The 16,515-nt window shown below is 41.5% G+C and overlaps 1 protein-coding gene across 1 annotated transcript in view; it reads left to right on the top strand.

Annotated features, from left to right (window-relative positions):
• MUC6 (mucin 6, oligomeric mucus/gel-forming) overlaps window positions 1-15,557 on the top strand; it is a 44,746-nt gene extending 29,189 nt beyond the window's left edge. Inside the window, exons 19-28 of the mRNA XM_088525686.1 lie at window positions 22-131; window positions 868-1,019; window positions 1,746-1,887; window positions 2,545-2,655; window positions 3,032-3,217; window positions 3,687-3,926; window positions 4,842-4,998; window positions 5,815-5,958; window positions 6,473-6,535; window positions 14,971-15,557. Coding sequence (XP_088381812.1) covers window positions 22-131; window positions 868-1,019; window positions 1,746-1,887; window positions 2,545-2,655; window positions 3,032-3,217; window positions 3,687-3,926; window positions 4,842-4,998; window positions 5,815-5,958; window positions 6,473-6,535; window positions 14,971-15,557 — 1,892 coding nt within the window. The remainder of the gene's footprint in view (window positions 1-21; window positions 132-867; window positions 1,020-1,745; window positions 1,888-2,544; window positions 2,656-3,031; window positions 3,218-3,686; window positions 3,927-4,841; window positions 4,999-5,814; window positions 5,959-6,472; window positions 6,536-14,970) is intronic.
• The last annotated feature ends 958 nt before the right edge of the window (window positions 15,558-16,515 follow it).

Below are 16,515 nucleotides of genomic sequence, written 5' to 3'. Positions count from 1 at the left end.
TTTTTCTCCCTTTTTTTCTAGAAAGCTGCAAAGCTCCTAAGAAATATGTATCATGTTCTGACAGTTTAGAAAACAAGTATGGAGCTACATGTGCCCCTACCTGTCAAATGTTAGCCACTGGAATTGAATGTGTGAGTTTCACAGCTCTGTGATATAAACCCTCTGAGAGGGGAAGAATATTCTGGTTGTTGCCTTGAACTCAAGAAGTCTAGGATTCAGCTCCTCCTAGGAAAATGAAAGGAGTTATTTTTCCTAACATGACATCGTTAGACTACCAGATTTTTTTCCACAGACTATAGAGATTAAAAATATATATAAACCTTCAGAAAGTGATTAAGTGAATTTATAGAATACAAATCCATGACTTTCACCTCTGATTGAGGTACTCCATAAGCTACGTGTCACTGGAAACTGATAGAACATTAACCATGCGCTTCTTTTTCTGTTCTTTCCCAAATACTTGCAAATTACAGTTACAAGAAATGTGAGATATAGGCTAGAGGAACTTTTGGTCTATCCGTTTATGGCTTTTCTTATGCTTTTAAGGAAATTGATTGAAAGAATTACATTGTAATAGGCTTCCTTCATGTAAGGAAAGTTGCACTCTATTTGTCCAAGAAATTGATAACATTGAAAGATAGATTTTCAAAAGAGATTTCAAGTATGTTTACTACCTCACACAACAGGTATATTTTGCAACTTTAGTGAAACCAATACAATTAAGTAGTATATTAGCACTAGTAAAATCATAAAACTTAAGTCAAAATTTAGCACGTATTGACTCTTGACACTAGTCACATACAACATAAAATGATAAAATGATCTCCTTCATTTCTTTTCACTTTGCAATTTGTTGATCTTTATCAGGTACCTACTAGGTGTGAATCAGGCTGTGTCTGTACTAATGGGCTGTATGAGAATCTTGATGGCGGGTGTGTACCAGCTGACGAGTGTCCCTGTGAATATGGTGGTCTTGCTTACGGAAAAGATGAGCAGATCCAAACCGAATGTGAGATCTGGTAAGAGCCCATTGCTGATCCTCTTACACTAAACTACACAAATGGACAACAAAAGCATTTAATTGGCAGAACAGGAACAGCAACAGCTAAACTACAGCAACAAAGCACAGAAGTATTAAAAACAGGCATGATACTTGAATGTATATGCATAGATGAAAAGGTCATGGTCTTCTAGTTAGCAATACTGACTTCAGGGATATTCTTTGCCATCTGCATATCCAGGAATAAGGTGACATTGAGGAAAGCCTTTAACTGTAAACTATATTACATCAACTATTGACAACTACATCGAAGTAAGGATGAGGACACAACCTTCTGTGATTCTTTCCCTTCTCTAGATAAAAAATACCTCCCCAAAATACTGTTTCCATTTTTAGAAATATTAACAACTCTTCACTTTGCAGCTCCTAATCTTGTACTAAAAAACTACCACCACCCAAACTACATAGGACAGTGATATCTAATCATAAGAGCTAATAAAAAGCTAGAAATAAGCTTCCCATTTTTAATGGGGGAAAAAAAGGCAAAAAGTGACTTAATATTTCTTCTTTATCATGTGTTAATTTTCTCAGTACTCCCTAGCTTTTTTGGTATGGTTCCTTTATTATTAATAACTTGGCCAGAGTGTACACAAGTCAGTTAAATTCTTCTTACCTATAAAATGCATCCATATAAGTAAAGTGGCATGCCTTTGAAATCTGAGCAAGGTTTTCTTCTCATTGCCAGCACTTGCACAAGAGGCAAATGGAAATGTGTTCAAAAATCCAGGTGTTCCTCAACATGTAATCTTTATGGAGAAGGTCACATTACTACCTTTGATGGGCAGCGCTTCGTGTTTGACGGCAACTGTGAATACATACTAGCTATGGTAAGGTCCATCTTACTGCTTCTTTTGACATTACCTCAGCAATCAAGAGATAGTTGTATTTAAATGATTGATGAAAATACTCTAGGAAGTCTCTATATTCAATAAAGCACTTGGAGTCTTTATGTATGCTTACTTATTTTAATAATTTTTGTTTATTTCAGAACTTAAGCTCAAAAGCTTTTACTTTTCAAGATGTATGTTTTTCATGAGATTGTAAGCATTTTAGATTTACTAACATGTTTGAATAGTTATTGGTAAGTATGCATTATGTACCTGCCAAGTATGTCTTTAGCAAAGTGGTGTCAGTTTGAATACCAAATCATAAGTCATCAGTTATCTTCAAAAAAATTGATGCCACTAAAACATAATACTCCACTGACTCTTTCATTTCTCTATACAAAGATGCAGGTTCTGAAATGAATAAAATTCTTCAGCTGACAATGCCATAAGATATCCTACAACTTCTGCATTAAAAAACAGCATTGAATTTTGAGACAGTCACAGATAGGTCAACTTTCACAAGAGAATGAGGATATAGAATAGATTACATGCAATGCTGAAAGGCAGAAACACAATTGTGGCATGCTTAAGCTTTGTTTTCTTGTTTTAACTTGCAAAGCTTAAGGCAAAGTCTGTTAATTTTTTTTCCTTTTTTAGGATGGCTGCAGTGTTAATAAACCTGTTTCCTCCTTTAAAATTGTTACTGAGAATGTCATCTGTGGGAAATCAGGGGTTACCTGCTCCAGATCAATCAGCATTTTCCTTGGGGTAAGAGCCTCATACTACTGTTATTCAGCTGAATAGCCATTTAAGCTAGGTAAGTTTACTCGACTTCCAGAAATTTTAGCTTGTCTTGTAATCAGTGCCTTGTAAGTGAAGTTAATGTGCTTAACCTAGAGTTAGTAGGAATTACTAAAAATAACCAATTATTTTGAGATAGGATGTCAACCGGAAGAAACTCAATTGTCCTGTAAGAAATATGTCACCACTGACAATACCTTACACTGCACCATCTGGCTACCATAAGATCAGAGGGTCTGACAAGACAATCTGTAGTGATACACATCTTTAATAATCTTACAGGAACAGTATGAAAAACACTAGAACTTGATAAGCTGCAATATCTGGAATTTTTTTCTTACAGAACTTGACATTCATACTGCGAGATAAAACCTTCTCTGTTTCTGGGGAAAATCCTCTTGTGCAATATAAAGTGAAAAAAAATGTCCTTCACCTGATGTTCGATATTGTTATCCCAGGAAAATACAACATGACCCTTATCTGGAACAAGCACATGAACTTTTTCATCAAGATCTCCAGAGAAACACAGGTACTGAAGAATAACTTCCTCAGTAAATTTCTCAATTGAGATTGAAGTGCACATTTGGTTACACTTGTCTCAGCTGTCTATAATTGTAAAGTTTTTCAGAGAAGCCCCTTGTAATTAATTTTTTGCTCACCATTATCTCCAAAACAGCTGAGGTTTTCTATGGAGACTGGTTACTGAGTGATTCCCCTACTACAAAAGAGGAATCTTTGGGCTAAGAACTTGTTCTGTATATAACAGCAGCATTTTGGTTGTATTTTGTCTCTAAATTATGACAGATTATACTTGAGAGGAAAAACACATTCATCCACTTACTGATAAACAGGACTTCATGCATAGACTTTACCAACACATGAGAATATTTATAGGTTACATTTACTACTAAAATACAAGAAACAATAACAAAAAAAGGGAAGACAAGGCAAGTGGTTGTAACTCACTCAACTGTCATTAATGCCTTCATTCCATTTAGGAAACTATCTGTGGTTTGTGTGGGAACTACAATGGCAATATGAAAGATGATTTTGAAACCCGAAGCAAGTATGTAGCATCAAATGAATTGGAGTTTGTCAATTCTTGGAAAGAAAATCCACTCTGTGGGGATGTATACTTTGTGGTGGACCCCTGTAGCAAGAACCCTTACCGTAAAGCCTGGGCAGAAAGGACATGTTCCATCATTAACAGCCAAGTTTTTTCTGCCTGCCACAATAAGGTAAGAAATGCTTTGGCTTTCTGCATAATCTACAGTCTGACAAACAGTATTTGCTCACAATTCAGTGTTTTGATTTTCTCTTCCCCAAAATATTTTAGTAATACTTAAGCAAAATGCATTCTGGCTCTCATTAATTGTAATACTTCCTTATTGGTACTTCACTCACACATTGTTAACTCAAAAGCTAAGTTTAGCATTAACTGAATAATTAAAATATTAGAGAGACATGAAAAAAGGAAGACTTCAGTATGAAAAATCAGAGTCCATTGATGATGCCTAACTGATTAATGCACTGTTTATTCTTTCCAAAAACATTTAGGCTTTGTTGGAGGAAAAAAAAAAAAAAGGTCTCAGTAGTAAATGAACAGCATTATTTAAAAGATGCAGGAAAGCAGTCCAAGAATATGATATCATGAGTCCTTAATTTTTTCAAGTTACTCTCTTGATGAAAATACCACAAGGTTCATGAGAACCAGGTTTTCTGAAGGAAATTCTCATCTTTCCAGAAGTGAACACAAGAGAGAAATATGAGTAAATCTGCAGTGGTTATGCATATCTGTGGAGGATGTACTGCTGATGAACTTGCACGTTTATGCCAGAATGAATGTGGGTTTCTTTAGCTGATTATACACAACGTGTTCAAGATCAGTATGGAGTTAGAAATTTATATCTATCAAAATCCCAGCAGCTTCTACTGTTAGTTTTCAGGGACCTATGTTCCTACTAAAATAGTTGTCTAAATTAGGACTGTTTTAGTGTTTAGAGGAAATACTGTCTGCACTCACTTAATGCAACAAGTGCACTTCTCTTTCCCCTGAATTAAGAGGTTTTGTTTAACTTGGGAAGAACACTTTCTTAACAAATAGACAGAATCTAAACAATACTAGAATTTTCACTACTAAATTTTCCACACAGGTAAACCGTATACCCTATTATGAGGCCTGTGTCCGAGACTCTTGTGGTTGTGACATTGGAGGAGATTGTGAGTGCATGTGTGATGCCATTGCGGTGTATGCCATGGCATGCTTAGATAAAGGCCTCTGCATTGACTGGAGGACACCGGAGTTCTGCCGTAAGTTTCTCCAAGCTGTTTTTAAACATTAAAGTTTAACGTGATCTATATTCATAGCTTTTTGCTTTTAGTGTGATTTTTGCTAGGTTAAAACACAAGAAACAGTTACTATTAAAATGAGTATATTAATACAGCAATATAGGGAATTACTCACAAAAGTACCTCCAAAGTTGCATTTTCTGTATGAATAAATAGGTGACTTTTGTCAACAGGGTTTTGAATTTTCACTTTTCAATAGCAATAAATTAATCAAAGTATGATTTTCTTTTTCGTGGAGCAATAAGGAAAAAAGCAGTCATGGAAGGCAATGTACTTCTGCTTTTGCTGTAGAGTGAACAAGTCACTGTCATCAGGAGGAACAGGAAGCTGTGGAAAATGTGTGTGTATTTGTTTTAGTTATAATGAAATCACTTTCTCTAAGGATTTCAAGGAAATAGAGACAGCTGTGTTGTCCAGAATTTTAAAACAGGAAAAAATAACAGTGTGTTCCAGAACATATGGGGAATAGAAAGGATTAGAATGTTGTAAGTCAATATTGGGAGTTTTTACCTTTGATGATTTCAATATGTCACTGTATTATGCATTAGGAAAAAAAAGTATAAAAAATATAGAAATATCTGCACAGTACACTTGCAAAAGGTTTAGATTCAGATCACTAGAACATAAATTTCAATTTGCATCATAAGTGATTGTTTCAGTGATAAAATTTTTGGTTCAAACACTATTAATTTTGTCGTCGCTGTTCTTAAACCTTTGAAAAAGCATTCCAGTAATTGAAAAATGTAAAGTTCTCTTCTGTTTTGCTGTCTATTTCAGCTGTCTATTGTGACTACTACAATTCACATACAAAATCAGGAAGTGTGGATTCTTATTCTTATGACTACAGCAGTGACAACTGCACCTGGCACTACAGGCCATGTAACTGTCCAAATCAAAACTACAAATACGTCAACATTGAAGGTAATAATTTATACTGTTGTAAACCAGGAAATAGTAAGATAATTATTTTTACTGCTTTTGTTTTACTCAGCCATAGATTGATCAGCCATAGGTTAGATAATAGTGTTCTAGTTAATGTCATCTTTAAGACAGTTTTTACTAATTTTTCCTATTGCAGTGCTAAAATGCAATTGATACAGTACCTGTATTGCATCTAGCTTTGCATTAAACTCAGCTTAACTGGAAGAAGAATCCCCTATTAGTACCATTCAAGGTATATGCTGTACTAGGTAAGAAAATATGTGGAAGGAGAGATAATGGTTTATTAGACAGTGAATATAACTGAAGAAAACAAAAAAGTTAATATGTATGCTGACTCTTCTTCAGAGGATGAAACTGGAAGTGCTCACCTAAATATATGATGTTAAAATCAATACAATTTTTAATAACAGAAGTAAAAGTAGTTAAATGATAAATGATACATTGGAAATGCTGTTCTCTGAAAAATGTAAAAGAAAATGATCCTCCTATTTAGGCTGTTACAACTGCTCTCATGATGAATACTTTGACCACGAGAAGGGACAGTGCATGCCATGTGGTAAGTAGAGACCGATATACTCACTCCCTTTCTCTACAGTAACTAGAAAATACTACTAAAACTTTTTTATTATTATTAAGAAGGATAATTTCCCTAATATATTTGGATTAATCCAGGAATAATTCTCCTTTGAAATAAACTTGTTGCTGTACTTCTACTGTGTAAACTTCAGTTAATAAACAATGGTATGAAAATAACTGATTTTTTTAAAAAGGCTAGACTAGACTAGAGAGTTCTAAAACACAGGAGTTGGACCATCCTGAATAATTTAGCAAGATAAAAAATTGTTTTCAATGTAAATGTCTGTACTTCTCAAAGCTTGGGTGTTCCTGAAAGTATACTGATGTTCTGATCTGCATGACAAGCCATCCCAGCAGAGATGTATATCTCAGATACATTCAGCATCTTGCTTAAACAAAAAGAACATCTGGAAAAGGATCTAGCTATTGAACTCTATGTAGCAATTATCTTTTAAAGATATATATTTTTATTATTTTATCATATGATTTATTATCATACAATGTACTGCTATGAAAACCTGGCTGATTAAGGTCTTTTTTTTTTTTTTCTTATGTTACACAATTCTAACCTATGTCCCAGGACAGTTAGTGACCTCATTTATATACAGGAAATACGTTTCCACTATCCCTGAAAAGTGAAGCTGCCTTTAAACATGAAAATCATAACAAAAGCAGCAAAAACGCGTTCTTGATTATTACAAGGTGCATTGATTTATCACTGCTTAATTCTTTTGATGTAAAGTTTAACACTAATATAACAGCAAGCATTTTCAGGAATATTTAGATAATTAACACAATACTTTGAATGCAGTTTATATATCTTCTGGTATGAAATTTGCTATATATGGGATGTTCTTAGTATGTTTTAATTCATACATTTAATCTCTTCTACCTCTAAACAACAGGAGAGGAAACGACTACTACTGCTGCACCTGAAACATCTTCACCTTCAACAGGTTAGTATAAGTCAGTAACTAAATCAGCGCTTAAGCACTGATAGTTGTCCTAATACAAGCTTCTGAGGTAAGCATATCCTCTTTCTGGCTTGATATAACAACTTCACCAGTTTCATATTCATAATGTGCAATAATAAAAAATAACACAGCATCATAATTATCACATTTTTTTTTCCCAGAAATATAATAGTTATCTTAAATTGTGAAAGAAAACTCTGGAGAAAACAATATATTTTTTACTATATTTAGGCACTTCCATATGTCAGTAAGCAAATATCTCTAATAGTGGATAAGGACTTCTGTCTCTTCTTGGCATACGAAATCCCGCCAAAATAAGCACAGTTCATAGTGGTGTCTAGCAACATAACACTTTTGACATTTTAAGAAGGTGTTCATGGAAACTTATGAAGCATATCAAGCCTCAGTAGCCCGAATTCCAGGAAAAGAAACTATATACATACATACATATACATACATATATATGATCTTAGATTTATTAAGAATTCTATTAATTTCACTGAGAAATGGTATTTTTATAATGGACTGGGGAAAAAAAAATAGTAAGCTGCCTGAATTATAAAATGCTAAGTACACAAATCCATCTCTCTTAATATGCACAAATGCACATTAAAAATTTACTTTCAAGGGATGAAAATATTTTTAAAAGCTTCTGTTAGAGTCCATGTTCAATGTATTGCCTGAAAATCATAGCAGAAGGGATATGTAAATAAATTCTCCAATTTTTTCTTTTAAAATGAAGATAGTTATTACAAATTATTATTAATAAAGATAGTGCTAATACCTCCAAAAATATTTTTAAATTTACATAGCATATTTTAGTGGATTTTTAAGAATTATTTCCTAGCCTTGGATTTTGATTTTTCTCTTCCCTTAGTGAAAACAGTGCAGCCTGAAGTAACAACAGGCTCTACTTCAGTCCCAACATCAATGACTACCTTGCCAACAGCACCAACTACTTCTGCAGCTATTATATCAACAGAAACCACTATTCCAACAATAACTTCAAAAATCACTATTACAAGAACTTCATCAGCATTACCGCTTGTTACAACAAAGTCAACAACAGGTAGGTTGTTCGTTTTATTGACTAAAATAAATATTAAACCCATTCTATGCACAGTTAAGAAATTAGTCTACCAGGAGAACAATTCAAGCTAGTTTAACATCCAAGAGCAAGACGGTGGATCATGAAATGAGCAAAGCATGCTTCCACAGACAGGTTTGTAGGAGGCTGGGAAGGGAGGGGGTAAACCAGGAACATTTTTGAAGTGGAGGTGAAAGGTATGTGAAAAGACAATAGGTTAAAAATACAACCAAAATTTATCTGTGTGATTCTTACCTCTGTGGAAATATATTATGAGCTCTATAAACAAGAAGCCAGTTCAGCCCCATTTGGTTTTATGAGCTCAGCCTCAGCCCCATACATGTGCTACATCCATGACCAGCTCACTAGCACAGTCATTTTCAAATGACACTCAAGCTATTAACACGGGATGACTTAAGCAGGCTTTAAGGCCTGGCATAGATGTCCGTGTCAGGAATCTAGGCTTCAGAAACACTGGACTGGATCTTTGTGTGAAGTCGGTGTTGCTCTCAGCAACGGATTGGACAAATGATTTCTGCCTTATAATTTTGATGGCTTGTGTAGACTCACATATGGGACTTCACACTGACATACACTTCAACTAATAAGCCATCCTGGGGCCAGGCCATCAGGGAAAGTGGTGCTAAAAAAAATGGTTCTACAGCAGTCAGAACATAGCTTCAAAGGCTGTCATTGGACCAGATGATTGGCATGGTCTCATTTGGCCTTAAAATAGCAAATTAAAAGAAGAAACTGTAGCCAATTCAGAACATAAGAATAGGCGGTGAAGTTGCTCCCTGGGAGTAGACTATAAAGACTTCAGTGAATGAGTGATAACGAAACTAGCTTCTTGTAAAAGTTTTATATAATCTAGCACAAGATAAAGAATGTAAGAAGTAAGATAAGAGGATCCATAAGATATGAGGAAATAAATATGAGTATAAAAAAGACTTGATAGGATTATGAGAATATACAAATAATTACACATGTTAAAATATTAAGGATGAAAATTGAGTCCTTGGAGTACATATAGCTTCTATATAATTTTAATTGTTTTTAATTAGTAAATAAATTGATTACTCACATTATATTCCCTATCCCAAAAGAACAGACAACATCAGTTTTTGTCACACCAGCTGTGACCACAGAAATTGCTACGCCTTCTGTAACTCCCTCAACAGAGAGAGCCATGACCACGAAACTGCAGCCTACATCTACTGCCTCATCAACCATTCCATCAACAGAGACAGAAAAAGCAAAGTTTACCACACTGCCCATCACGACCACTATCAGAAGAGAAACAACCACATCAGTACCCACTCATGCTACCTCTCATGTCACAACTTTCACCAAACCGAAGTTAACAACACTAGGTAAATATCACCTTTTTATATCTACTGAGTAGGTATATCAGGAGGAACATACATGGATTCAATGGATTTCTGTTAAGAAAAAAAGTTATTCTTACTAGTTGTCTTAAAATTGCAAATATATTGGAAAAGATATGGATGACTAAACGAGTAATATAAAAATGGAAATTTCCTTGTCTTGCCAATGGAGTCAGCATCTAATGCCCAAATACAATCTTAATATTTCTCTTATATACCATACCCACAAATACCACTCCTTTGCATATGGAGAAGATCTGTTTATTCCACCAAGTGGCATAGCATCTTGAAAAATCAAATACAACAGAGTAAGTGTTCCCCCTAGCCATTGCAACCACTTCAGCCAAAAATATAAACCCCGTTTGCAAAGAAAGGAAATTAAGCCTTAGAGTCTCAAGCTCTCCATATACCAAGGACAGCCTCCATGGAAGGAATATCACAACCTGTTTTGCTTGGGCTCATAACTGAGGGCAGCACCTGGTACACAGTGCTGGGAAGTTGACTATGGGAAGGGAGGGCAGGAGTGGGCCTTCCCCCAGTCCACATCTCTCCTACCTGGTACTGCTGGGGTGCCTGCATACAAGTATTCTTGTGCCAACCCGAGTTTCCTCTGAGAGAGGATAACTTTCTACTATGCCTACAAGTCGCCACATGGTTGAGATTTGAGAAGCTGCTTACCTTCTCAAATATCATATCAACCATTATTACCCCTCCTTGGCCTCTTTGCAAGAAGCCCAAACCAGGCTTAACAACAAGGAGTCCCAAATAGGTAAGTGCTACAGATGGGAGGGTGGTAAGACTCGTGCATGCTATATGCCAGTGCCTACCTTGTTGATGTCATGGGGTTTCCTCACCCTCCCTGGGGTGGGCAGACTGTACTCTCCACATGCTACTTGGAGGAAGTCACATACATCCCTTGCTCAGATGCTTCAGGAAGAGGTAAAAGGAGCTCACTTGGTGGACATCCTCCAGGTCCAGTCACTGCCCTGCATTTCAGGAAAAGGGGAGGAAGATGAGGAAGGACAGGAAGTGATATGGCTCCAAACATTGCCCTTTTTTTCCCTTCTGTGCCTCCCAAGACTCAGAAGGCCCCATTTCCACCTTTCTTGTCATGGCCCCTCAGTGAGGGCTTAGTGCAGGGTCAACTGCTTGCCTTACGTGCACATCTTTCCCAGCAGCTGTCACCTATGAAAAGGCAAGTGTGCCACACACAGTCACCTGGAAAACCACCCCAGCCACATCCACCTCCAGGACCTCCAAGATCTCTGTGTCCACAGCAACGAGCCCCGAAGTGCTGCTGACAACAACAACTCTGGTCCCCAGCACCCCACGCAGCACCTCGGCCTCCAGCACACCGCTCAGCACCCACGCGCCATTTGCCGCCCCCTCCACAGTCTCCACCAAGGCTCCCACAACAACTAGGCCAAAGCCCACACCTACCACGCTAGCGTCCACAGCCTCTCCCTCCACAACCAGTGTTTCTACAGAGACGCTGCCAGCTGTGTCCTCTGCAACCACCACAATCAAAACGAGCCCCCTGTCAACGTCTGCTTCTTCTCCATCCTCTACTCTGTCCTCAACATCACTAAGCCCATCACATCCCGGTGAGTCTGTCTCCTTTCCTCCTGCTGTGTTCCCTGCTTTTTCCAGCTCATGTCCTGCTCTTCCCTGCAGCACATGCCGCAGGGGCTTTTTGTTATTGTAGTTGTTCTCTTTTTCCCCTGTGCCTTTGGTATTGGGACTCCTTGGACCTGGAAGGGTTCGGACCCAACCAGCACATTGTCCCTAACTGTGTCCTCTGCTCTTGACCCTTCAGAGGTTTGTCCGGAGACATAAACCTTTTTTGGGATAAAGACCCCTGCCAGCTCCTGCCCTCACACTTAGAGGTTAGCTAACACCCAACTCCCCATCCCCACCCCTTGTAAATATCCTTAGAATAAGGACATTTCCCCAGGGTAGGGAAGAGAAGGCCATGAGAGAGAAAAGTCACCTATTTCCAGCTCAGCACCATTCTGGGAAGTTGAGAGCTGTTTTGGAAAATAAAAAGCAAGAGATATAGACTCAGACATGGGCTTGACCAAAGGATGCCCCAGTCTTGATACACCCTTAAAAAGCACTATCTAAAAAAAAAAAAAAAAGAAAAAAAAAAGAGAAAAGCCAACTCTCTGTCCCCTAGCTAAGGGTACCATATGCTGACCAAGGCTATGGAATAATCAGTAGTGGAGGGTGGGCAGGCAGATGAACATTCACACTCCAGCTACACTGTTCACACTCAGACCAGTTGGGCTCCCCATGGTCTTCTTGATGCCGACAAGAGCACCCTCCTTTGAGGAGGTACCAGAACATGCTTTCCTTAGGCTTTTTCCCAGGACTCAACCATTCTTTTCTCTCATCCCTTTCTTTGTAGCAAGGGAGCCAACCAGAGCTAAGACTCCAACTAGTAAAGTAGTAACAGGTGAGTGCTCTGGTTCAGAGACAGTTAAGAGTCCTCCATGCCCTATGCCTCTCTGTCCTATAGTCTCAGCTCTCCAAAGGACCCTTCCCAGCAGGGTCTGGAACAAGCTGATAAAATACTATCTGCTATCCCTTTGGCAAAAACAATATTGGAGATTCCAGTGTTGCACTTGGGGCCCACAGAAAGAAAAAGAATATGGGGGTGTACCTATTCAGCTAAAATGGATTTCTCACTTCTCTGGGGAGGAAAAAAAAAAAAAAAAAGGGATGGGAGATACTGAGGGCCTCAAGCCTACATTTTTTTCTCTAAAGATTCAAAGGGGCCCAATTCTGCCTTTCTTGCCACTACCCCCACAGGGAGATTGCTGTTAGGTGAACCAAATGCCTCACTTGCCCTAGTGAGGGCAAAAGTTAGGGCACATCTGCCCTAACATTGTCAGTCATGCTGCATTTTCCTCCCAGCAGCCACAACCCACAAAGAAACAGCTGTGCCACCTGTGACCACGTGGAAAACCACTCCAGCCACATCCACCACCTCCAAGACCTCTGTGTCCACAGCAACAAGCCCCAAAGTGCTGCTGACAACAACAACTCCGGTCCCCAGCACCCCACGCAGCACCTCGGCCTCCAGCACACCGCTCAGCACCCACGCGCCATTTGCCGCCCCCTCCACAGTCTCCACCAAGTTTCCTACAACAACTAGGCCAAAGTCCACACCTACCACGCTAACGTCCACAGCCTCTCCCTCCACAACCAGAGTTTCTACAGAGACGCTGCCAGCTGTGTCCTCTGCAACCACCACAGCCAAAACAAGCCCCCTGCCATCGTCATCTTCTCCATCCTCAACTCTGTCCTCAACATCACCGAGCCCATCACATCCCAGTAAGTCTGACTCCTGTCCTCCTGCTGTTCTGCCTGCTCTTTCCACCTCACCCCTTCCTCTTCCCAGCAGCGCATCCAGGACAGGCTTCTCCGTAGAGGGGCAGTGCTCCAGACTCCAGACCTTTGATGTAGGTACTATTTGGACCTGGAAGGAACCTGAACCCAGCTCTTGCTGTTGGCTGCGGCAACTGCCCTCCACATGTCAGGGTCTTTTTCTGGGTGCCAGGCCTGTGACAGAGAGCCTTCAATGTTCAGCGTGGAACCAGGGACAGTACCTTCCCCATGCCACTTAGAGGAATTCACACACTTCCCTAGAGGCTCTTCTTCCTTGCTCAGGCACTCTAGAAAGAGCAAGCTCACTTGTTGGTGGGCATCTTCCCAGTCTAGTCTCAGTGCCTGAGTATTTCAGGAGAGGAGGAGGACGGGTAGGCACAGAGTCCCTGGCATTTCACCATGGATCCTTTTATGCCTCCTCAAACTTGGAGGGACCCAATCCTGCCTTTCTTGTCACTGCTCTTGAGCAGGGATTGCTGTCAAGTCAACCGATCACTTCACTTTTCTTCTGCCTCTCACCCTATCACTGTCAGTCATGGTGCATTTTCCTCCCAACAGCTGTCACCCACAAAAAGACAACGGTGCCACCTGTGACCACAGAGAGAACCACAACAGCCACATCCACCGCCAGCACCTCCAAGACCTCTGCGTCCACAGCAACAAGCCCCGAAGTGCCGCTGACAACAACTCTGGTCCCCAGCACCCCACGCAGCACCTCGGCCTCCAGCACACCGCTCAGCACCCACGCGCCATTGGCCCCCCGCTCCACAGTCTCCACCAAGTTTCCCACGACAACTAGGCCAAAACCCACACCTACCACGCTATCATCCACAGCCTCTCCCTCCACGACCAGTGTTTCTACAGAGACGCTGCCAACTGTGTCCTCTGCACCCTCCACAGCCAGAACAACTCCCCTGCCATCATCTGCTTCTTCCCCCTCCTCTACTTTGTCTTCAACACCACTAAGCCCATCACAGCCGGGTAAGTCTGGCTCCTGTCCCCCTGCTGCTCTGCCTGCTCTTTCCACCTTGCCCTCCCCTCTCCCCAGCAGCACATGCCACAGGGGCTTCTTTGTAGTGCGTCTGTACTGCATTCCCCTGTGTCTTTTGTAGAGGAGTTCTTGGACCTGGAATGGTCCTGAACCCGGTTGTTATATAGCCATAGAGTAAGTCTTCTCCTCTCAAGACTTCAGAGTCTTCTCTTGGTGCCAGGCTTCTGCCAGATAGCTTTCAACACACAGTGTGGCACCAGTGATTGTACCCTCCTCATGCTACATAGAGAGAATCACACACTTCCCTAAAGGCTCTTCCTCCATGCTCGTTAGTACCAAGAACATGCAGAAGCTCCCTTGTTCGTGAGCATTCTTCAAGCCCTGTCCCTGCCCTTCATTTCAGGAAAAGAGGAGGAGGGATAAGCACAGTGTCCCTGGCGTAGTCCCATGGCTCCCTCTGTTACTTCCTATCTTCTATATTATCAGCCTTCAAGGAGAGCTTAGGGCAGGGTCAGGTGTTCACTTTGCGTTGCTTACCCTTCGTAGCCCACTGCTGTCAGTCACGGTGCATTTTTCTCCCAGCAGCTGTCACCCACAAAAAGACAACGGTGCCAACTGTGACCACAGAGAGAACCACAACAGCCACATCCACGGCCAGCACCTCCAAGACCTCCGTGTCCACAGCAACGAGCCCCGAAGTGCCGCTGACAACGACAACTCAGGTCCCCAGCACCCCACGCAGCACCTCGGCCTCCAGCACACCGCTCAGCACCCACGTGCCATTGGCCACCCGCTCCACAGTCTCCACCAAGGCTCCCACAACAACTAGGCCAAAGCCCACACCTACCACACTAACGTCCACGGCCTCTCCCTCCACAACCAGTGTTTCTACAGAGACGCTGCCAACTGTGTCCTCTGCACCCTCCACAGCCAGAACGACTCCCCTGCTGTCATCTGCTTCTTCCCCCTCCTCTACTCTGTCTTCAACACCACTAAGCTCATCACATCCCGGTGAGTCTGGCTCCTGTCCCCCTGCTGCTTTGCCTACTCTTTCTACCTCATGGCTTCCTCTCTGCAGCTGCACAAGATACAGGGGCTTCCTGTTATTGTGGTTGTGCCCTATTCCCATGTGCCTTTGGTATTGGGATTCCTTGGACCTGGAATGGTCCTGAACCCAGCCCTCATATGGCCGTAGTCTGTATGTCCTTTGCCCTTAGGCCTTCAGAGTCTTTCTCTAGGCCTCAGGCCTTGGCCAGAGAGTCCTCCTGACTCATCCTGGAGCAGGTGGTGGGAAACCTCTCCATGATGCATGGATGGAGTCTCACATGCCCAGGGAGGCTCTTCTCCCTTGCTCAAACACTGCAGAATGAGTCAAAGAGCAGCTCACTGTCAGCATCTTCCAGGTGCACTCGCAGCCCTGCATTTTAGGGAAGGAGAAGCACCAGTAGGCACAAGATCGAAGGCATTGCCCCATGGTTTCCTCCGGGCTTTCCAAAGTTTGGAGGGGCCCCAATTTCATGTTCATATCCTCCAAATGTAGCTCGCTGCTCTATCAATAGATCCTGCATTCCAACACTTGAGCTAACACGGTCTGCTTCCCTGCAATTTCCTTCCAGCAGCCATCACCCACAAAAAGACAACGGTGCCACCTGTGACAACAGAGAGAACCACCACAGCCACATCCACCACCTCCAAGACGACTGTGTCCACAGCAACAACCCCCGAAGTGCTGCTGACAACAACAACTCCGGTCCCCAGCACCCCACGCAGCACCTCGGCCTCCAGCACACCGCTCAGCACCCACGCGCCATTTGCCGCCCCCTCCACAGTCTCCACCAAGTCTCCCACAACAACCAGGCCAAAGCCCACACCTACCACGCTAACGTCCACGGCCTCTCCCTCCACGACCAGAGTTTCTACAGAGACGCTGCCAGCTGTGTCCTCTGTAACCACCACAATCAAAACGAGCCCCCTGCCATCATCGTCATCTTCTCCATCCTCAACTCTCTCCTCAACAGCACTAAGCCCATCACAGCCAGGTAAGCAGGCTCTTGGCCTCTTGTGGCTTTGTCTGCTCTTTCCAGCTCATGGCTTCCTCTTCCCAGACATGCATCCCACAGGAACTTCTTG

The sequence above is a fragment of the Tinamus guttatus genome, unplaced genomic scaffold (genome assembly GCF_059628265.1).
Source record: "Tinamus guttatus ecotype Peru unplaced genomic scaffold, ASM5962826v1 Tinamus_guttatus_pri_ptg000240l, whole genome shotgun sequence".
Taxonomy (NCBI): Eukaryota; Metazoa; Chordata; class Aves; order Tinamiformes; family Tinamidae; genus Tinamus; species Tinamus guttatus.
The sequence above is the reverse complement of the archived record's forward strand: the minus strand, read 5'-3'. Positions and strand labels throughout refer to the sequence as shown.